Here is a 23,179-nt window from a genome sequence, read left to right as displayed (position 1 = left end):
AGGGTTAAATACTCAAAACTTAGAAGAATAACAATTTACTTAAAGTTTTTGCTTCGCCAGCTTTCTGGTATCTTTACATACAGTGGCGTACCTAGCATATGTAACACCCGGGGCCCATCATTTTTTGGCACCCCCCCCCCCCCCATCTGTACGAAAAACATGATTTTTAGTAACAAGCCACACATCACACATGAGTACCTAGGAAAAGGCAGCATCTTACATATTGCAGTGAGCAGTACATCAATACACCCATTGTAAAACTAAACAAGCCAGACCAGCACAGATCAATCCTACACCGTCCTAACAGAAAACCATGTCTTTCGAACACACAGAACACAGAAAGCACCTTCGCCTAGTATAGAATATGTCATCACAAACTAACCCCACCCCCTTTTACAAAACTGTAGTGTGGATTATCCCAGGACAAGCAGGCAGCATATTCTCACATGTGTGTGACGTCATCCACGGAGCCCTGACGGGACAGCTTTTCAAGCAAACTTGATTGAAGTTTCAAGCTTGCTATGCTGCACCACTCATGTGCATGCCTTCTCCCTCCACTAGAGGGCGCATCCCCACCTCGTGGTCCTCAGTTCTGTTTCTTCCGCGGAGCCAGAAGCCCTGTCGTGTTTTTGCTCCGTGTGTTTTGCCTTCTGTCACCGCGGCTTTGTTGTTTTGCTTAGTCGCTGTGTGTTTTTCTTGTTTTACTATCGTCTTCGAGTTGTTAATCGTCAAAAAAAAAAAACTTTTTCTTGGAGGCTCCCGGGGGCTCCCGGGGGCTCCCGGTTGCCGCGACCGCGGGACCTCGTTCGCTCGCAGCCTTGTTTTTTGTTCATGTCCTGGCCTCTGTCGGGCTTCAAGAAGTGCACCCGGTGCGATCGGTTGCTCTCGATCACCGATCCCCACCAGTGGTGCCTCATCTGCTTGGGTGCGGATCACCCTACGGACTCCTGCCCTCGGTGTTCCACCTTCCAACCTCGGGCGCTCCGCCGCCGGCGTGCTCGCATGGCGGAGCTCTTCATTGTGGAAACCGCGGCGGGGAAGGCCTCGACGTCGGCCTCGGCTTTGACCTTGGCCTCAGTACCCTCGACCTCACCTCGGATGTCTTCCTCCTCGAAGCCTTCATCCTCGGCCCCGAAGGCGGCCCCGGGTAAGTTCCCGCTTCCTTCCTCAGCTCCAGGGTCCTCGAAGAAGCCTTCCTCGGGGTCCTCGACGGGGGCGGGCGGCTCGACCTCGGCCCCACCCTGGACGTCGAAGTCGGGTGCTCCTCGGGAATACTCGCTGCCGAGGTCGCCCTCTGCGGAGCACCCGACGGCGTCGGACATGCCGTCTATGATGGCCGTCTCTGTGTTCCAGGACATGCTCCGAGCGCTTATCTCCTCGGAGGTGTCCTCCGCCCTGGCCCATTTGCAGCCGTCCTCTGCCCTGGCCTCGGCCCCGGTGTTGACACCTGCCTCAGCCCCAGCCTTAGCCTCGGTCTCGGCATCGGACCAGCCTGAGCGTAGTGTTCGACCTCGGGACAAGGTGCGACGTGTTCACAGGATTTCGTCCTCCGACTCCTCCTCGGGAGCCTCCCGCGGGTCCTCGCCCTCGGGCTGGCCTCGGGCGAAGCGCCGGTCTCGGAGGTCCAAATGTCCTCATGAGTCTCCTCGGCGGCGGGGTCACTCCTCGCCGGCCCGGGAGGTCGAGGCTCTTCGGGTTTCGGAGCTCAGCCTGTCCAATCCAAGGCTGTTCCGTTCCCCTGCTAGGAAGGGTTCGCCACGGGGCTCGAGGGAGTCCTCCCCGCGGCGGCGGAAGGTCTCTGTGCTCCATACCCCGGGGTCTTCCCCGAGGGGCGCCTCGGAGGTCTCCGACCCCGGCGCATTCCCTCGGTGCGGTTTCCTGGGGGTCGGAGGCTGGCACTGGTCGTGAGCCCCGCTACTCTCGCGAGGCGTCCCCGTCGTTTTCGGAGGCTCTCGCTCTCCTTCCCCTCCTTTGCGTACCTCCTCGTTTTCGAGTTTTGTGGTGGACATGGGGAAGGCTTTGGATCTGGACCTTTTGGCGGGGTCTCAGTATTCCAAAGAATTTTTGAAGGAACAGGATTTGCCCTCTCCTCCTCGGGAGGCTCCCCGCCTGCCCTTGAATAAGGTTCTGCAGCAGACTTTCTTGCGGAATTTGGATTCCCCCTATGCGGTGACGGCTGTCCCCTCCAAGATGGAATCCAAATACCGCACGGTGCCTTGTAAGGGCTTTGAGAAGGCTCAGTTGTCCCAGCAGTCCTTGCTGGTGGAGTCATCTCTTAAAAAGTCCCAACCTTCTCGGGTGTCCGCGGCGGTTCCGCTGGGGCGTGAGGGGTGCACTCTGGATAAATTTGGACGGCGCCTCTACCAAAATTCCATGATGGCGAATCGGGTACTAAATTATGCGTTTACATTCACCTCGTACCTTCGTCATCTGGTGAAGTCCATGCCCCGTTATCACGGGGTCATGCCTGAATCCCATAGGGGAGACTTTGGAAGGCTGATGGAATCTCTGTCCCAGCTGCGCCTTTTCCTGTTCCACGCCACCTACGACGCCTTCGAACTGACCTCTAGGGTCTCCGCGTTTGCGGTGGCGATGTGTCGCCTGGCGTGGCTGCATATTGTGGATATGGACCCCAACCTGCAGGAGCGCCTGGCCAATCTGCCCTGCGTAGGCTCGGAGCTCTTTGATGAGTCTCTGGAGGCGGCTACAAAACGTCTCTCCGAGCACGAACGCTCCTTCGCCTCCTTCGTGCGCCCGAAGGCGAAGTCGTCTGCTCCAAAGCCTTACCGTGCTCCACCTAGGCGCTATCCACAGAAGACCACGCCGGCTTTCTCCAGGCCCCCGCCAAGGAGACCCCCTCAGCAGTCCAGGGCTCCACAGCAGAAGCCTCAGGCGCAAGGGGTGTCTAAGCCTGTACCGTCTTTTTGACGCCTTGAGCGGATGGGGCGGGCTCCCTCCGCACTGTCATCGACCCCGTTGCCCATCGGGGGTCGGTTGAGGGCGTTTCATCCCTATTGGACTCTCATCACCTCTGATGCTTGGGTCCTCCGAGTCGTATCGGAGGGTTATGCCCTCAACTTCAGGGAAATCCCGCCGGACAGTCCACCCGGCGCGTGTCCTTCCAACAGGTCGCAGCTCCCCCTTCTCCGCTCGGACGCCAGGGCCTTGTTGGGTCTCCGGGCGGTGGAGCGGGTGCCCCACGATCAGTGGGGGAGGGGATTCTACTCCCGCTATTTTCTGGTCCCGAAGAAGACCGGGGACCTGCGCCCCATTTTGGACCTCCGGAGGCTCAACAAGTTCCTTGTCCGGGAGAAGTTCCGTATGCTATCTCTACCGGTCCTGTACCCACTACTGGACGAGGGGGACTGAATGTGCTCCCTCGACCTGATGGAGGCTTATACCCATGTTCTGGTGCATCCCGCCTTCCGCAAGTTTCTGCGTTTCCAGGTGGGGGAGATGCACCTTCAATACCGGGTCCTCCCCTTTGGCTTGGCTTCGTCCCCTCGAGTCTTCACGAAGTGCATGATGGTAGTCGCAGCAGCCCTGCGATCCCAGGGCCTGCAGTTTTTCCCTACCTGGACGATTGGCTAATCAAAGCTCCGTCCAGGGAGGGGGTTATCTCAGCGACCCGACAGCCTATCATCTTCCTTCAGCATCTGGGGTTCGAGGTGAATTTCCCAAAGTCTCAATTGTGCCCTTCTCAATCCCTTCAGTTCATCGGGGCCGTGCTGGACACGGTTCGCCTCCGTTCGTTCCTCCCTCCTCCGAGGTTGGAGATCCTTCTCCGCCTGAGTCGCCAGGTCTCGCGGCTGCCCTCGGTATCGGCGCAGCGCCTGATGATTCTGCTGGGTCACATGGCTTCTACAGTTCATGTCACGCCGTTTGCCCGCTTGCATCTGAGGCTCCCTCAGTGGACCTTGGCCTCACAATGGCCTCCACTCCTGTGACGGTGACTCCCTCTTTGAAACACTCGCTCCGTTGGTGGACCAACTCTTCCAATCTTTCTAGGGGTTTGCTCTTTCTCGCCCCTCCGCATCACAGGGTCCTAACCACGGACTCTTCGGAGTACGCTTGGGGGGCTCATCTAGACGGTCTGCGTACTCAAGGTCTGTGGTCGGCGGAGGACCGTCTTTGTCACATCAATGTCTTGGAGCTTCGTGCCATTTTTCTGGCGGCTCGGACTTTCTGCCACCTGTTGCACGATCAGGTAGTCCTAGTACGGACGGACAATCAGGTGGCAATGTACTATGTGAACAAACAAGGGGGGATGGGCTCTTGGTCTCTGTGCCGGGAGGCCCTGCGCCTTTGGGAGTGGGCGGTCTCTCAGAACATCTTCCTTCGGGCGGTTTACATTCAAGGAGAGCGAAACTGTCTGGCCGACCGACTCAGTCGCCTTCTCCAGCCGCACGAGTGGTTGCTCAACTCCCGAGTCCTGCACGAGATCTTCGACCATTGGGGGGACTCCTCAAGTGGATCTGTTTGCCTCTCCGGAGACTCACAAACTACCTCTCTATTGTTCTCGGCTGTACTCCCCGGATCGTCTCGAGGCCGATGCCTTTCTTCTCGACTGGGGAGGGAGGTTCCTTTATGCGTTTCCTCCTTTTCCTCTGATCTTGAGAACGTTGGGGCATCTCAAATCGGCAAGAGCCACTCTGATTCTCATTGCGCCTCGTTGGCCTCGTCAACCCTGGTTCTCCCTGCTCCTTCAATTCAGTGTCAGGGAGCCTCTGCTTCTACCTGTTTTTCCCTCTCTGCTGTCTCAGAGTCAGGGTTCGCTGTTGCATCCCAATCTTCAGTCCTTACATCTGACGGCTTGGTTCCTTTCCCCCTGACTTCGGTTCCTATTTCTCAGTCTGTTAGGGAGGTTCTGGAAGCTTCTTGCAAGGTCTTGACTCGGCTTTGCTATTCTCAGAAATGGACCAGATTTTCATCCTGGTGTTCCTCTCATCATCTGGACCCGATCTCGGTTCCGGTGGCTTCAGTCCTGGAGTATTTGCTTCATTTATCTCAGTCCGGTCTGAAGACAACTTCTATTCGGGTGCATCTAAGTGCTATTGCTGCTTTCCATCGGCATCTTGAGGGTAGGTCCCTCTCCCTTCATCCTCTGGTTACTCGTTTCATGAGGGGTCTTTTGAACGTCCATCCTCCTCTAAAGCCTCCTCCTGTGGTTTGGGATCTTAATGTGGTACTGGCTCAACTGATGAAGCCTCCGTTTGAGCCTATGGACAAATCTCATCTCAAGTTCCTCACTTGGAAGGTGATCTTTCTGCTTGCGCTCACTTCTGCTCGACGGATTAGTGAGCTGCAGGCCTTGGTTGCGGACCCACCTTTTACTGTGTTCCATCATGACAAGGTGGTTCTCCGCACTCATCCTAAATTTTTACCTAAGGTTGTGTCTGATTTCCACTTCAATCAGTCCATTGTTCTTCCGGTGTTTTTTCCAAAGCCCCACTCTCATCCTGGCGAGGTGGCGCTTCACTCGCTTGACTGTAAGAGGGCGTTAGCTTTTTATCTTTAACGCACTCAGTCTCATCGGAGGGTTCCTCAATTGTTTTTGTCCTTCGACCCTAATCGGTTGGGACGTCCTGTCTCCAAGCGCACCTTGTCCAACTGGTTGGCTGCTTGTATTTCTTTTTGCTATGCTCAGGCTGGTCTCACGCTCCATGGTCGAGTCACGGGCATAAGGTCCGGGCTATGGCAGCTTCTGTTGCTTTCCTCCGGTCTACACCTGTTGAGGACATCTGCAAGGCTGCCACTTGGTCTTCGGTTCATACTTTCACCTCCCACTACTGTCTGGATACTTTGTCCAGGAGGACGGCCGGTTTAGCCAGTCGGTTTTGCGTAATCTGTTTTCTTAATTTGCCATCCTCCCACCTGCCCTTTTTTGGTTGGCTTGGAGGTCACCCACATGTGAGAATATGCTGCCTGCTTGTCCTGGGATAAAGCAGTTACTTACCGTAACAGGTGTTATCCAGGGACAGCAGGCAGATATTCTCACAACCCGCCCTCCTCCCCGGGGATGGCTTCTTTGCTAGCTATGGAACTGAGGATCACGAGGTGGGGATGCGCCCTCTAGTGGAGGGAGAAGGCATGCACATGCGTGGTGCAGCATAGCAAGCTTGAAACTTCAATCAAGTTTGCTTGAAAAGCTGTCCGCGTCGGGGCTCTGTGGATGATGTCACCCACATGTGAGAATATCTGCCTGCTGTCCCTGGATAACACCTATTACGGTAAGTAACTGTGCTTTTTAGCCACGGTGGTAACAGCTCTGATGCTCATAGAATTCTGAGCATCAGAGCTGCTATCACCACGGCTGGCGCTAAAAAACGCTCCACAGTTTTGTAAAAGGGGGGATAAAATAGAAATACACAGCTTCAACGCTCTAGCTCAGGGGTGCCCAAACTTTTTGGGCTTGCGAGCTACTTTAAAATGACCAAGTCAAAATGATCTACCAACAATAAAATTAAAAAACATAAAGCACACTATACGCTGAGAAAATGTTAATTATCATTCCTATTCTGGGATTTTTCAAAGAGGTCAAGGCAGATGACTCTATGCATTGTCACCTCAGTAACAACCATACAAAAATATACCCCCCTTCCTTTTTATTAAACCACAATAGCAGTTTTTAGCGCAGGGAACTGCGCTAAATGCCCAGCGCTGCTCTCGACGCTCATAGGCTCCCTGCGCTAAAAAACACTATTGCGGTTTAGTAAAAGGGGGCCATAGTGCAAAATATAGACAGCATATATAAATTCAGACACATTTTGATCACTAAATTTAAAATAAAATCATTTTTCCTATCTTGTCTGGTGATTTCATGAGTCTCTGGTTGCACTTTCATCTTCTGACTGTGCATCCAATCTTTCATCCCTTCTTTCAGCCTGTATGCTTCCTCTCCTCCAGACCTCATTCCCTCCCCTAACTTTTTCTTCCTCTCTCCCTGCCCTTTTTTTTTTTCTCTCTTGATGCCCCCTTTCTTTTTTTCTGTTTCCCTTCTGTCTCCCTGCTTGTCCCCTTTCTTTCTTTCTTTCTTTCTTTCTCCCTACCCTCCACAAAGCCACTGCTGCCACCATCGGGGGGGAAACAGGCCTCAAAGCCACCGCCGCGGCTGCCCCAAGCTCTCTCTGCTTCCCACCGTCAGGCCGACCAGCATTCCCATGACGTCAATTCTGCCGTCGGAGAGGAAGTTCCGCCCAGCCAGGCAGCGATTGGCTGGCCCGAACTTCCTCTCCAACGGCAGCCTTAGGGGGGGTGCACAGCCGGTCAGATCCAGACCTGGCCAGCTGTGCACACCCCCTAAGGCTGCACCCGTGCCCCCCCCACCCCCCTCTTGGTACGCCACTGAAGACGTGGCAGCGGCTCCTCTCACGATCCCCACCTGCGTCGGAAGTGCATCAGGGATCTTACTATGCGGTCCTCAGTTTCCCACTACAGTATTTTAGTGAGCGACATGAGAAAAATTATGAGCGACGCCAATGAAAATAGTGAGCGATCGCTCATGCGCTCAGCTTAGAGGGAACATTGCTTGTGACCTGGACTGGCCACTGATGGATATAGGATGCTGGGCTTAATGTACCTTGATCTGATCCAGAATGGCTTTTTCTTATGTTTATGTGTAACTGGGCAGGTTGAATGGGCCATTGTTTTTTTTTCTGCTATTGTCTACTATATAACTGTGTTGTAATTGAATGCATGGCTGGCTGTTATGTACAAGAGTTCTCAAGTGCTGGCTTAGCTCAGTGTCCGTGCTGTGCACTACTTTGGGATGGGACTTGGGTTGATTGCTAGCTCATAAATGATGAGGTTGAATTTGGAGGGAGTACTGAATCATCCTTGAGTGGTTGGCATTGAAAGTTCTTGATGCCAGGATCCTGCCCTGGTATCAAGACGAAAGCCCAAAGCAACAGAAGGAAACTACCAGGTCTTCTCCCAAAAAAAGGTTGTGTCTCTTTTCTCAGGATCTCGTGGACGGGAAAAAGGAGAATTCACCAACTTGCAAGGCATCTCTGCCTCGGGCAATAACCGGATTGTGGCCGCAGACAGTAATAACCAGTGTATTCAGGTATTGACTCTGTCTTACAACATCTCAAATCATGATCCCAACAAAAATAAAAACACAGTGTGCTAGGCTCAAGGGCCATGCATTCACAGCAGATCAGGAAAAATGGCCAGGGGGCCACTTTCAGCATAAAAATACAGTGTCTGCTGGATTCAGGGCCCATGCTCTCAATACACACTCAAACTCAGGCCCCGATGCTCTAAACTTACCAAGCCAGTTCTAACTGGTTTAGTGTACAAGCATTTATCTTCCAGTGCACAAATGGCTCTGCATGGCCTTTTCTATGCCCCGTAGCAGCCTCCAAGAATAGTATGGAAATGAAGTACAATAAGATCATTAATATTAAAATGAGCACTCCGGGTGATGCCCAGATATTGCCGGCTGATGCACAAAATGAAGCGCCAACCTTTAATGCTCCAAAATTACCAGCAGATCTCGAGGTGCTGGTAGCTAGCGTTGAACTGTGTGTGTTAAAAGCGCATACTGGCTGGTCTGGGACTACTGATTGCATTAAGTGGAAATTACTTTTTTTTTTTTTAAAGTACAGAATACATGCATCATACTTTCATAGGGTTGGGGGAACCAACAAAAAATGTATGTGTAGATATAGATATATATATCTTGATATATGCTATGTGTGTGTTACAAGCATGTTTCAAGCTCGTGTGTTAAAGGCACATCTCAGGCCCATTTGTTAAAACTGCATACTGGTAGGACTAGGGTTGCCGATTGCAAGGTGTAAGTTAAAAAAAAATATTTGCATAGTTTGCTGATAGTTCCCCACCTCCTCAATGACGCTTATGATATGCTACAATAAAGCACACATGATTTGCGTGCCATGATGTAGCTTTTCCTGGCACATGCGCACATTTATGTTTCTTTCCGTGAACTATTCTGTGCTTGTGTCAGTCGCTTTCTCCATCGACTGATTGGATGGTATTTCTTCAGACCACATTTGCATGCAAAGTTTTTGGAGCATTGCTTGTTTAGAAATCGGAAAATTCACCACCACTACAATGGCTCACAGGATTTTAATGGTGACTTTAGAGCATCAGGTCCTCAGTGTCTTCTAGTCTTAGAGGATATTCTGTCCCAGAATACCACATTCTTAGATCAGAGCCTCTATTTTGGGAATGTTAATCAATTTTTGGTTTAAGGAAGTTGCTTTTACCAACACGTTATACACTGAATCATCTTTAGAAACAGATAAATTCATCCACAGGTAATAAGAGCACCAGGCTGACAAACAGGGCCTGCCTGTTCCTTGTGATCTTGCAAAAGCCACTTGAATCACTTTTGCAAGATCTCAGATAACAACTTAGGGGTCAATATTCAAAGCAATTTAACTGGCTAGGAGAGGCTCCTAGCCAATTAAATTGCATGTGTGAAGCTATTCACTGATTCAGTGGCACTTAACTGGTTAAGTTCCTGAATGTAAGTTACTGAAAATGGGTGAGCTAAATCTACCTAAATTCCACATTTAAGAATATACAGTTAATTTCAGCCTTCTTCCCTATGAAATTCCATTCTCTTTCAGAGCCTGTTTTCTGCTGACGAATTTGATAGCATGGCAGTGCAAAGATCTACAGTTACTAGCAGCTGGAACCAGTGGGATAAATCCCTGAGTCAGAATGAGAGACAGTATGGAGTTCAGGTTTTAACAGAGTGAGAGACAGTTGGGAATGACTGAGAGTCTCAGTGGGGCTGATACTGAGACTGCAAGAGGGAGGCCGCATAACTCCCTCGGTTGATGCTGAGCCTGTTTCTGGTGACCAGCATTGAGCATCTGATTTATTTTTGCCCAGCTCCAACTTAGCCAACTATGTCAATTTTAAGCACTGGCTCATTACAGCGGCCAAAAATAGACCAGCTATTTGGATAGCCCGATAGTGCTTAAAATTGGCTATCGCGCAATATAGCTGTCTGGGTTTAGCCACTAAGTGCTAATATTCAGCCGAGGTATCTGGCTATCTCCCACTGAATATTAGCGGTTAGCCAGCCAAACACTACTTAACTGGGCAAGAGACACTATAGGGCTGAATATTGGGCAGTCACTGTTATCAGTGAGCAGGGCTGTGTGATGCAAATTATGCTAAAATAATACTATTTACAGTGTGTCAGTCACTGTGATTTAGTTTATGGAACAGTATTTGATGGTAATAATTATTTATTAACTTTGAACATTGCCTTCAGGAGTATTATAGTGTGACAAATAATTTGGTCCCACATACAGATAGGACTCATGAAATAATATTATTTTTGTAATATTATATCACATACTGTAACTTTTCTCTTCCTTTGTACTGCAGGTATTTTCCAGTGAGGGTCAATTTAAGCTTAGATTTGGGGTGCGGGGTCGCTCTCCAGGGCAGCTGCAGAGACCTACTGGTGTAACGGTGGATAAAAATGGGGACATCATCGTAGCAGATTATGATAATCGATGGGTCAGTATCTTCTCACCAGAGGGGAAATTCAAGGTAGGCAAAATCCACCTTTTCATCTTTCCATATATCTTACAATAAACTTATTTCCCGCCTCCTTTCTTCCTCACTGTTATTGATAAGTTTTTATCTCCCATCACTTCTTTCTTTTGTGTCCCATAATCACTCTTGCTTTCCTTCCTCCTTCTGTATATTACATTACATTACATTAGGGATTTCTATTCCGCCATTACCTTGCGGTTCAAGGCGGATTACAAAAGGTTAATTTAAAAAGAACAGAGTTACAATGATTAGCTAGAGAGGTAAATTTTAGATCTTATAGACATTTTGCGGGTTGTTGAGGGTGAGGTGGTTTGTAAAAGAGTTAATAGGTGGTCATAGTGGAGATTCTTTTGTTATTATTAGTACAGTAATGGGTAGATCAAATGTCAGTTTTAGAGTTACTAAGAGGTCGTGGTGTTATTGCTGTTTCAGGAATTTCTTGAAAAGTGTGGTTTTTATTTCTTTTCTGAACGTTCTATAGTCTGGGGTGGTCATCAGAAGGTTGGAGATCTGGTTGTCCAGCCTTGCGGCTTGAGTGGCTAGGAGGCCGTCGTGTAGTTTTGTTCTTTTTACTTCCTTGATTGGGGGGGGGTATGAATGGGGAGTGCGTTTTTCTGTGTCTGGTAGTGGGTGCTTGGATGAGGCGATTGTTCAAGTATGATGGGCTGTCTCCGTGTAGGGTTTTAAATAATATGCAGTAGAATTTGAATTGGATTCTTTCTTGGATTGGAAGCCAATGTGAGTTGATGAAGGCTTCAGTGATGTGATCATGTTTTTTCAATGAGTAGATGAGTCTCAGAGCTGTATTTTGGATTGTTTGGAGTTGTCTTATCGTAGTTGCAGGGCAAGGAAGGAAGAGGATGTTACAGTAGTCCAATATACCTAGTATTAGGGATTGTACTATAAGTTGGAATTGTGTTCTTTCAAAGAATTTTCGGACTTGTCTCAGATTTCTCATGATTGCGAATGATTTCTGAATTGTTTTATTTATTTGCGGTTGCATAGTGCAGCATCTGTCTATGGTCATGCCAAGTAGTTTTATGGTGGTTTGGATGGGATATTTGATTGCGTTTATATCTAAGTTGGTTGTGGTTTGGACCTTGTCATTTTCGAGGAGGATGAATTTGGTTTTGTCTTGGTTGAGTTTAAGTTTGTGATTTTTCATCCAGGTTGTGACTGTTTCAAGTGTTTGGTGAAGTTTGTCTGTCATGGTAGGTTTAGAATGATCGTATGGGATGAGGATGGTGATGTCATCAGCATAACTATAGGTGGTTATGTCCAGATTGTCCAGATGCGTTCCTAGAGAAGCAGTGTAGAGATTGAAGAGGGTAGGGGATAGTGGAGATCCTTGTGGTACGCCGCAGGGGTTTGACCAGGATTCTGACTTTTCTTTGTATGATTTTACACTGTAGGTTCTGAGTTTTAGGAATCCTTCAAACCAAGAGTATACTTTATCTGAGATGCCTATTGCGTCTAAGATCTGTAGAAGGATTTTGTGGTCCACTAAGTCGAATGCCGCAGTTAGGTCCAGTTGTATGAGAAGCATTTTTTTCCCTGTACTAAGTTGTTGTCTGACGGTATCCATAAGGGAGCCTAGTAGTGTCTCTGTACTGAAGTTTGTTCTGAAGTATATTCCCTAATAATTTCCTCTCCCCCTTCTCCGTATATCCTATAATAATCCTTCTCCCCTTCAATGTCTATATCCATAATGCTCCCCCTCTCATCTGTGTGAATTGTATCCTATCCGCCAACCAGTTTTTAATCCACATGAGTATTTCACCCTCGATTCCATGGCTCGCAATTTTTTGATGTAGTCATTCATGCGAGACCTTGTCGAACGCCTTCTAAAAATCCAGATATACAGTGTCAACCCTTGTCTATCTGCCTGTTTACTCCCTCGAAGAAGTGCAGCAAGTTCGTCAAGCAAGATCTTCCTTTGCTGAAGCCATGCTAGCTGGTCCTCATCAGATCATGTCCATCAAGGTAATCAATGATGTGGTCCTTTATCAGTGCCTCTACTATCATTTCTTTGATCGACAGATTGGCTATTAATAATAATAATAAAAAATTTATTTTTATATACCACCATACCCGAAAGTTCTAGGCGGTTCACAACAATTGAACATGATTCAAACAGTGCAAGTTATTTAGAAAAAAATGCAACGAATTAAAAGGCATACAATGGAAAGAAATACATACAATGTAAAATACATGCAATGTGAAAGAGTGCAGAGAATTTTACAAAGAATAAAAGATAAAATTATAAAAATGTATTTAAGACCCTAGTTGAAGCAGTTCCACTATAGCCCCTTTCAGTTCCTTGATTACCTTCGGGTGGATACCATCCGGTCCCGGGGATTTATTGTTTTAAAGCCTATCAATCTGCCTGCATACCTCTTCCAGACTGACCTACAACGCCTTCAGTTTCCAATATTTGTTTCCTGTGTATAGCTTGACGGCTTCCGGTTTGTTCCATATATCCTCTTCGGTAAACACAGACGCAAAAAATGTGTTCAGTTTGTTGGCGATGCTTTGTCCTCCTTTAGCACTCCCTTTATTCCATGGTCATCCAACGATCCACCTTCGTGGGTCGTTTCCCCTTAATATATCAAAAGAACAGCTTGAAGATTTTTGCCTCCTTGGCTATTTTTTCCTCATAGTCTCTTTTGGCCCCTCTTACCTCCTTAAGCATTCCCCATTCATACCTCCTCCGATCAAAGAAGTAAAACGATCAAAACTACACGACGGCCTCCTAGCCACTCAAGCCGCAAAACTAGACAACCAGATCTCCAACCTTCTGATGACCACCCCAGACTACAAGACATTCAGAAAAGAAATAAAAACCATATTTTTCAAGAAATTCCTGAAACAGCCCTAATTTCATGTACTATTAACAAAGCTAAAATTGACAAAGGAGCTACTCTTTACTACCTCAGCAATGACTATTATGCTTCCATTGTAACCCCCATTTATAAATCTTTTGTAAGCCGCCTTGAACCGCAAGGTAATGGTGGAATAGAAATCCCTAATGTAATGTAATGCAACTTCTTTGCATGGCTGACCCATTCACAAATAAAAGTACGTAAGAACATAAGAATAGCGTTACTGGGTCAGACCAATGGTCCATCAAGCCCAGTAGCCTGTTCTTACGGTGGCCAATCCAGGTCACTAGTACCTGGCCAGAACCCAAGAAGTAGCAACATTCCATGCTACCAATCCAGGGCAAGCAGTGGCTTCCCCCTTGTCTTTAGCAATAAGACTATGGACTTTTCCTCCAGGAAATTGTCCAAACCTTTCTTAAAACAAACTACGCTATCCACTCTTACCACAACCTCCGGCAATGCATTCCAGAGCTTAATTAATCTGTGAATGAAAAAAAATTTCCTCCTATTGGTTTTAAAAGTATTTCCCTGTAACTTCATTGAGTGTCCCCTAGTCTTTGTAATTTTTGACAGAGTGAAAAATCGATCCACTTGTACCCGTTTTACTCCACTCAGGATTTTGTAGATTTCAATCATATCTCCCCTCGGCTGTCTCTTTTCCAAGCTCAAGAGCCTTAACCTTTTTAGTCTTTCCTCTTACGAGAGGAGTTCCATCCCCTTTATCATCTTGGTCGCTCTTCTTTGAACCTTTTCTAGCGCAGCTATATCTTTTTTGAGATGAGACCAGAATTGAATGCAGTACTCCAGATGAGGTCGCACCATGGAGTGATACAGGGGCGTTATAACTGCAATACTTGGTATATCCAAGCCGCATTCCAAGTGGCAGAGCTACTACTTTAAAGATAATCACAGCTGTTCCAGTTGTACTTTGTGTACTAGATATGCTTTAACAGCAGTTCCATGTTTCTTTCATATGTGCAGCATAGCCAATAGGGATCAACGGGTAGACATTGCCATTGTTTAACAAAACAACCTTGAGGCGTAACAGTGTCAAATCAATAAAAAGACGCCGCCCCTGTAGGTCATGCATACAACCCAAAGCTGCATTAGACTGGTGGTGCAATCTCTTATTTTGAGTTCGCTGGATTATTGTAATATCCTAAACTAAACTAAACCTTAAGTTTGTATACCGCATCATGATTAAACAACTACAAACAATTCAAAATACAGCTTTGAGACTCGTCTACTCATTGAAGAAATATGACCACATCACTGAGGCATACATCGATTCACACTGGCTTCCAATCCAAGAAAGAATACAATTTAAATTCTACTGTATACTATTTAAAACTATAAACGGGGACAGCCCAACCTACCTAAACAACCGCTTTATGCAAACTACCTCTACCAGGCATAGAAAAACACACACCCCTTTCACCCACTCCACAATCAAGGAAGTAAAACAGAAAAAACTTTACGATGGCTTACTAGCCACTCAAGCAGCAAAACTAGATAACCAAATCTCCAACCTATTGATATCAACCCCTGACTACAAGAGGTTCAGAAAGGAAATAAAAACCATACTCTTCAAGAAATCCCTGAATAAAGCCTAATACCACGAATACCTCCTTCCTACCTACCCCTGATCCTACCTCTCCCTCTCTCAGAAATGATCTCTGATCTAACTTTGTAACCCTTCCCTCCACAACTCTTATTGTAATCCGCTTTGAACCGAAAGGTAATAGCAGAATAGAAATATGTAATGTAATGTAATCATCTCCATAATCATAGAGCTCGGGACGGTTTACACGGGCGTAGTATAAAAAGGGAACTCCATAGTAAGGATTACAGGAACTTAGTATAAAGAAGGTTTACAGGAACTTGTTATAAAGAGGGAACACCATAGAAAGGGTAGGGGAAGAATAAAGAGGGAAGATAGGATTACATTTTTGAGAATAGCAAGTTTTAAGATGTTTTCTACTTTACGATCTCTAAGCAAAATATAAAAAGGATACAGATCATTCAGAATACTGCGGTAAGGTTGATTTTTGGATTGAAATGAACAGATGATGTTTTGCAGTATTATAATAAATTACATTGGTTGACAGTTGAGGCTAGAGTGATTTTTTAATTAGGCTGCTTATGTTTTAAGGCTTTGAATGAACTACTGCCTAGTTATCTATTTGATTCTTTCAAATTTGTTGATAGGAAACATTTATGTATAGTACGCCTCTTTGATTTTCCATCAGTAAAGGGATGTGTCTATAAACATTTCCTCGGTAAAATGTTGGCATTTCAGGCAGCTTTGTGGGAGAAAGAAATTGGTATTCATATATCATTTCTTACATCTTACTCAGCCTTTAGAAAAATGTTGAAAACATATTTTTTTGGTAAACATCATGACAAATTTATATGATTTATTACATTTCAGCTTTTAGAAAATTGTTGGAAATATATTTTCTGTTAAACTTTATGATCCGTTGTGATCTACTACATTGTTAGTAACTCGACCTGTAAATCGCACAGAAATGTGAGGTCGCTGCGGTATATAAGAACATATGTAATGTAATGAACAACCCTTCAATGTCAGTGCAGATACAGAACATAACATAAGAACATAAGCATCACCTCTGCTGAGTCAGACCACAGGTCCATCGTGCCCAGCAGTCCGCTCCCGCAGCAGCCCCCCAGGTCAATGACCTGTAAGTTATCTATTACTCTAAAGCATTTTGTACTCTATTTGTACCCTTCAATCCCCTTTTCCTTCAGGAACTTGTCCAGTCCCATTTTGAAACCCCAAATTGTACTCTGTTCTACTACCTCCTCTGGAAGTGCATTCCAGGTGTCCGCCACCCTCTGAGTGAAGAAGAACTGTGTAAAGAAATTTGTTAAATCATCTTGGCGGCTTTGAAAGACAGACATTTTCGTACCTGGCAAGAGCAAACACCATCCCTGCAGTCTTGAACCCAATAATTTTGCTTTTGCTTTTGACAAAACTAAGTCCCTGACCAGGCCAGGCCATTTAATTCTGACTGTATTATAATATGAGGCTCACCAGACATACATGTTTCAAAATCAGGATCAATGTCACTGTCAGTGCTTGGCTGGTGCATTGTAGACTCTTCATCAGTTTCATTTAAGCTTCATTTCTTTGGTGGCTTAAATACTGTTATCATGAGGCACTGGTCTCATGACTGAAGGAAGATTGGAGTATTCAATTGATTTCTTATTGTTACCAGAGAAACCAGATAACATTTGTCAGACAGAAATAAGTCTGTCAACTGATCCTTCTGTTCTTGCCATATCATTGGGATAGCAAATGGTATTGAATTCCGAGTACCTCGGAGCCAAGCTCTAAGATCGATGGCACACCTTATACAACAAATGTGAGGAGCCCATGGTTTATCTTGATCAACAATCTTGCAACCGAAGTGCAGCTTCATATGCTTTCGTAACAAGTTGAGTCATGGTGCGTCTTTGAGGCATAAACGTGTACTTGTCACGAATGTAGCAGAATGTAGCAGTATTTCTTTACAGAAAGGGTGGTGGATCACTGGAACAAACTACCGGTGCAGGTGATCAAGGCCACTAGCGTGCTCGACTTTAAGAATAAATGGGACATTCACGTGGGATCTCTACGTGGGTCGAGCAGCACTCTGACTTAATGGGGTGGGACAGTAGAGTGGGCAGACTTGATGGGCTATAGCCCTTTTCTGCCGTCATCTTTCTATGTTTTCTATGTTTAATATATTACAGCTGTTGCGTCATTGGCGAGACATTTTTGTTGTACAAATCATCCTGTAACAATTAATAACTAATTGGCTTACTAATTAAGTTACTTACATCAACAATACTATGCCTTGAAACATCAAAATATACCTGACACGTAATGGAGATTATCCCTGTATGCGAACTCCTTTTATATAGCCTTTTCAGGCAGCATCCATCAAGCATGCCCAGACTGCATCATTTCCATGGGTGTTATGCAACCTACCCTGAATGTATGCCTGGACATGCCAACACTATATCCAGCAAGGTATAATGTGAGCAATAGGCCTATATTAAGAATTAGGCTAAGAATTAACTGCATTAGCTTGAAAGTATAACAGGAAATTTGTAAAAATGTACTTTTTTGTTAAAACGATACATGATATGTAATTTTAAAAGTGATTTTCATGATCAGCAGCCAAAAATCAGTAAGATAACACCTGAAAGTATTGAAGAAGCAAAAACTTTGTTGTCCAATGTACAGGAAAAGTTTTCTTTTGAAAACTTATAAAATGCTGCCATTGTTATTTGAGTACAGTTTCCCCCCCCCCTATTTCAGGTTTTGATGTTCGCGGTTTCGATTATCCACGTTCCCCCCCCCTCCCCCCCGCGAATCGCTTGTCAGCATTGAAAAAAAAAACGGCCCTGGGACTTAGAAGGAGGCAATCAGAGAGGCGATCGGAGGTGGAGGGGGGCGTTCGGAGCATGGACCTTACCTGGTGGTCTAGCGGTGACACGAGGTGGGAGCAATCTTCCTACTCTTTTGCCCCGTGCAGAACCATGCTGTGAATTCCCATGGGAACTCAGCAGCACGGCTGTGCATGGGGCAGGAGTGTAGGAAGATCGTTCTTGCCCCACGTCACCATTAGACCACCAGGTAAGGTCCGGGGGTGGGTCAGAGACGGGGCAGGAGTGTAGGAAGATCGTTCCTGCCCTACGTCACCGCTAGAACACCAAGTAAGGTCCGGGGGTGGGTCAGAGCCGGACAAAAGTTATTCGGGATTTTTCCCTATTCGCGGGCCGGCTCTGCCCCTAACCCCCGCAAATAGGGAGTGAGAAGTGTAAGTACTTTTTCAGGGTAAACCTAATGATTAGAACAGCAAGCTGAGAACCTGGAAAGCCAGAGATCTAATCCTACTACTGCTCCTTTTGACTTTAGGCATGTCACTTTAATCATTTCACTGTCCATTGATTCAGGTACAAAATTAGATTGTAAGCCTCTAGGGTCAGGCAAATGCCAAGCATAGGTCAGTGTAGCTCTTCTGAAAAGGTGTGAGCTAAATGGTTTTAGAAACTTTGCTGCAGATTTGTAAAAAGACAGTTTTTTTCTTTGCAATCCTCTCATAATGGACTGATTCCTGAGCTAAACCACTAATCACCTTTCTTTTCTCAGTATAAATTATATTTACCACCACTTTCTGTCATCATTTAACCAGTGTCTAATCAATTTCAACACCTTGGGATCTACTCCCGAGCTGCTCAGTTTATCAGTGAACCTTCTGTCTAGTGTAGTATCAAAGACTTTGTCAAAATCCAAGTAAACCACATCCAGCTCACACTTGTCATTTCATTATCTAGTCACTCAGTCAAAAATATCAGTTGGATTCATCTAACACAACCTCCCTTGCAACCCATGAAGATAGCAGGGGAGGAAGGGTGAAGGAGGCATAGGAACCAGCTCTGGGGGGTGCATGAGCACAACCAATATTGAGCAAACTCTTTAACTGTGTCCAGGGATGGGTTAACTTTCATTCAGGTTAGCACCACCAATCATTTTGAAAAGTTGGCTCTTACGGATGGAGGAAGAGGTGTTGATCTGTAAATGACCATGTAACCATAGCAGTCAAGGAGCATATTGTGCTGAGGACAGAAAGGTTGCTATTTTTGCTTCTCTGTGCTGTTTACTTGTCATCAGTGCTGCTGCTGCTTAGCAAAACCAGTGCTGTCCTGGGTCAGGAATCTAGGTAGAAGCTTCAGGAAGCATGAGAGAGAGAGTAGATGCATTGGGGGGGATCCAGAAGATCAGACATATTCAGCATTTCTCAGACTCTTCAAGCTCTTTTTCTTTCATATTCATTAATTCCTTCCTTTTCAGTTTTTTCCATTTCTGCCATTTGTACTGGTGAGAGTGGATTGGACGGGTAGCAGTGTCTGCCCTTTTTGATCTAATGATGGAAGAATGTGGAGTAGTGGCTGCAGAGCTGTTTTATTGTGGGAAGATGAGCAATGTGTACATTGTAAAGGAAAGGAAGTGGCATGGCTGCTACCCTTCATCTGTCGGCCCTCGCAGAGTGAACAAAGGCCTTTCTCCTTACAGGTGATGAGTAAATGGAGTGGGTACACTTTGACTGGTGTCATTACCAAAGAAATATGGTCAGAGGGGGAATAGCCTTGAGAGGAACTCCTGATAGCGTATGATGGACTGCTGTATGATTTTAAGCCATTTCTTCCCCACCATGGTTCTTTTTCAGGCTCTGGGGAAAAAATGGAGGAACATTTTGAAATTGATTTTTGCCCTTGACTTTTCTCTTCCTTACCTTGCAGAATAAGATTGGGGCTGGGCGGCTGATGGGCCCAAAGGGCGTGGCCATAGACCGAAATGGCCACATTATCGTGGTGGATAACAAGGCTTGCTGCGTTTTCATCTTCCAGTGCAACGGCAAGCTGGTGAGCCGCTTTGGGAGCCGTGGAGTGGCAGACAGGCAGTTTGCAGGTACACTGGACGGTAATGGCTGCCAGTCTTTCTCCTCTGCATGACTTCACTGTCTTCTACCTCATATACCCATCCATAAGAACATAAGAAGTTGCCTCCGCTGAGGCAGACCAGAGGTCCATCTTGCCCAGCGGTCCGCTCACTCACTCTCTCAAGCAGTGTCAGACTGTGATTCTACCCCAACCTCATTACAGGTTGCATTAATCCTTTCTCCATTCCTTCCGCCTCAACATGTCATCCCATGCTGCATTAATCCCCTAGCATGAAGGGAGTTGCATGCTGAGACTGTCCATGAATCTCAAACCAGAGATGCTGCACCATATACATGAATCTTCACCCACTCCTCTCCTCTAGTCTCCCAATTTTTCTTGTAGCACATAGTTCTTCAGGCTAGGATTTCTTCCTACACTATTTGCAGATTGCATCAAACTCTGCCCCACTCCCATCCTACATTGCATCATTTCTCCCACCCCTCCTTCCCTAATAAGCAGTATTGCCTGTGATTCATCACTCTCCACCCAACTCAAATTGATTTAATCCCTCCACTTAGCTCTCTTTAAAGCATGCATGTGATAGAAACACAGAAAATGGTGACAGACAAAAACTGGTGGGGATGGGCAGATATCCAGTCTGTTTGGGTCCACATTCTTTTCCTCTTCGCCAGAGATCTTTTCTTGAATTCAGATACTACTATTACTATTAATTTTTTCTATAGCACTACCAGACGTACGCAGCGCTGTACAGAGTAACTGGCCTTGTTTCTTTGACCTCCAGAGAGATGTTCTTCTGTGCACCCTTCACCCTTTTCAGAAAGAAATACTTCCTTAGGTAGTGTCTGAGTCCACCCTTTTACCCTCATCCTATGATTCCCAAATTCTAGAGCTTCCTTTCTATTGAAAAAGGTCTGCCTCCTGCATTTATACTTTGGTGTATTTAAATATGTCTATCAGTCTTACCATTTTTCCAAAGTAGATATACTGTATATTTAGATCTTTAAGTTTCTCTGGAGAAAAGCAGGGGAAATGCAGGTGTACTTGCTGGTGAAGTCCCTGACTGAGCCTGTGTGCCGGTGCTCTTCCCTAGAATAAGTAGATTTTTTTTTTCTACTGAGCATGTGCGGACTATCTTGCCTCTAGGACTCCACCTCTTAACTGTCAGTTTTTTCCTTGACTGGGCTCCTAGCAGGTCACAGCTCTCCCCTTCTCCTTGCCTCTCACAAATTGTTAAATAATTTAACTAGATACTGAGAATTTTCTTCAGTAAATTTTTACTTTAGTATTCTTTTTCTACCCACCAAAGAAAAGAAAGAAAGAAAACGAACCAGGACTTTTTTTTCTTCAACTCTGGTTAAAAAAAAAAAAGGAAAAAGAGAAGAAGAACCAACAATATTTTTTCTTCAGCCAAAGAAACCGCCAACACTGGTTTTTCTTAGTCGGCAGTTTCTTCTATTTTAAACCAGCAGTCTTTAGCATCATGAAGATGCTGAAAGTTTTCTCATGAACAACGACGCTTCGCACCAACGGTGCTGCAAGCTCGCCAAGGCTGCTTACGTCCTTGACTCCTCCTTCCCGTCAAGGCCTAGGAAAGGTGCTGGAATGGTCAGTCAGAGGAGCCATAATTTCTTATGGTAAGCACATATATTAATGAGGGAAAGAAATCTCAGAAGTTGATGCTGTGACCTTTTGTGAATTCACAGTCTTAATTGCTTCAAACAGCTCCGTTGTTCACTGGTTTCAAAAAACCCTCTTTCTATACTTGATTATCCTTAGACAAGTAAGCAGCATATTCTCATGTGTGTGTGACATCATCCACAGAGCCCAGTATGGATAGTGGTAAAAGTGTACTGTCACTTTAAACTTTTAGCAAAGCTTTGAGAAGCCCGCACCGCGCATGCACGAATGCCTTCCCACCCGATGCCAGCTCATGAGCTTTCATTTTCCACAGAGTGAAGAAGACATATCTGAACTTCATTCCCTCAAGTTTGCTTTCCCGCTTCACTTTTTCATTTGTACTGTTATTTTACTTTTGTTGTTTTTATTTCTACCTTATTTTCTTTAAAATTTAAAAAAAAAATTTTCGGTGTGAAGGGGCCTTTAGGTAATTTTAAAGTCTTTGCCCCTGCTGACAGCATCGCCGTCTTCTCAGCCTTCTTTTTGCTCCACCTCAGTATCGTCCTCTCCTGCTGCTCTTGAGTCCAGGACTAACTAAAAAAAAAAACAAAAACAAAAAACAACAAACTAACAAAATATTTTTCTTATTTCTAAATATAATTCTCTTTTATGAAATATTAGGTCTGGAGTCGGATTTCCAGCAACTTGGACTTCTCTGTAGTACCGATCCCTGTTGGTACCGGTGGACATCACCGTCGAATAACGTCATTGGCATATCTAGCATCGAGAACGCTCTTCCGGAGTTTTTCATAGGGGAAAATACCCTCCAGGGATTCAAGACAAAGTTAGACAAGTTCTTGCTGAACCAGAACATACGCAGGTAGGACTGGTCTTTGACCAGAGGGCCTCCGCATGAGCGGACTGCTGGGCACAATGGACCACTGGTCTGACCCAGCAGCGACGGTTCATATGAGTCTCTTGATGCATGCCTCTCATCAATTCCACCATTCAGTGCAAGCTGTCATTACTGAAGTGCGTCGTCTATTGAAGCAACCATGCTTTGACACCTGCTGCACCTTCGATACCAGCTAGCAGCATGCGGTACTGGTGCCTCCTCTTCATACATCGAGATCTTTCCCAGCATCGTGGACATTTTCAGCATCGAGTTTCTCACTGTATGCCTTTCATTGACGCTATCATTTCTCGATACAGGCTATTAATTCTGAAGCGTGCTACCTCTTCTGGTATCGATGCTTTGAGCCCCTGCTGTGCATGTGGTACTGACGTAATGGCATACAGTACTGGTGCATCTCTTCACTTTGTTCAATGTCAGAGAACTATGTAATGCATTGAGTTAGCCTCAATGGCATCGACGGTACTGGCAGATTAGCCAACGGTACTGGTGCACTCCTTCCGGGATTAACTGAAAGGAGTTCTTCAAGAGGGAAAGCGGTGACATTTTCAAGTTGCATGTGGCACTAATGCTAACATCAAATCTCTTGGTACTGGCCTATGCTAAACATAGCACATAAAGGCCCGCAGTTCCTGACTCTAGTAATTTCATCGAAACATCAATGCACATCGAGATCTTATGGCAAATGAGCATCATAATGGTACCGATTCTCCTTCCCCTTGACATCATCGATCCAGTGCTACCAGGA

General features: G+C 45.9%; 1 protein-coding gene across 8 annotated transcripts in view; it reads left to right on the top strand.

Annotated features, from left to right (window-relative positions):
- TRIM3 (tripartite motif containing 3) overlaps window positions 1-23,179 on the top strand; it is a 169,691-nt gene that overhangs the window by 84,552 nt on the left and 61,960 nt on the right. For 4 of the 8 annotated variants that reach the window (XM_033950634.1, XM_033950635.1, XM_033950637.1 and 1 more), the window contains exons 7-10: window positions 7,962-8,065; window positions 9,600-9,716; window positions 10,372-10,539; window positions 19,740-19,920. In XM_033950634.1, coding sequence (XP_033806525.1) covers window positions 7,962-8,065; window positions 9,600-9,716; window positions 10,372-10,539; window positions 19,740-19,920 — 570 coding nt within the window. The remainder of the gene's footprint in view (window positions 1-7,961; window positions 8,066-9,599; window positions 9,717-10,371; window positions 10,540-19,739; window positions 19,921-23,179) is intronic. The other 4 variants (XM_033950638.1, XR_004539999.1, XM_033950641.1 and 1 more) reach the window with 4 other exon arrangements.

Source organism: Geotrypetes seraphini, chromosome 6 (assembly GCF_902459505.1).
Source record: "Geotrypetes seraphini chromosome 6, aGeoSer1.1, whole genome shotgun sequence".
NCBI classification, from domain to species: Eukaryota; Metazoa; Chordata; class Amphibia; order Gymnophiona; family Dermophiidae; genus Geotrypetes; species Geotrypetes seraphini.
The sequence above is the reverse complement of the archived record's forward strand: the minus strand, read 5'-3'. Positions and strand labels throughout refer to the sequence as shown.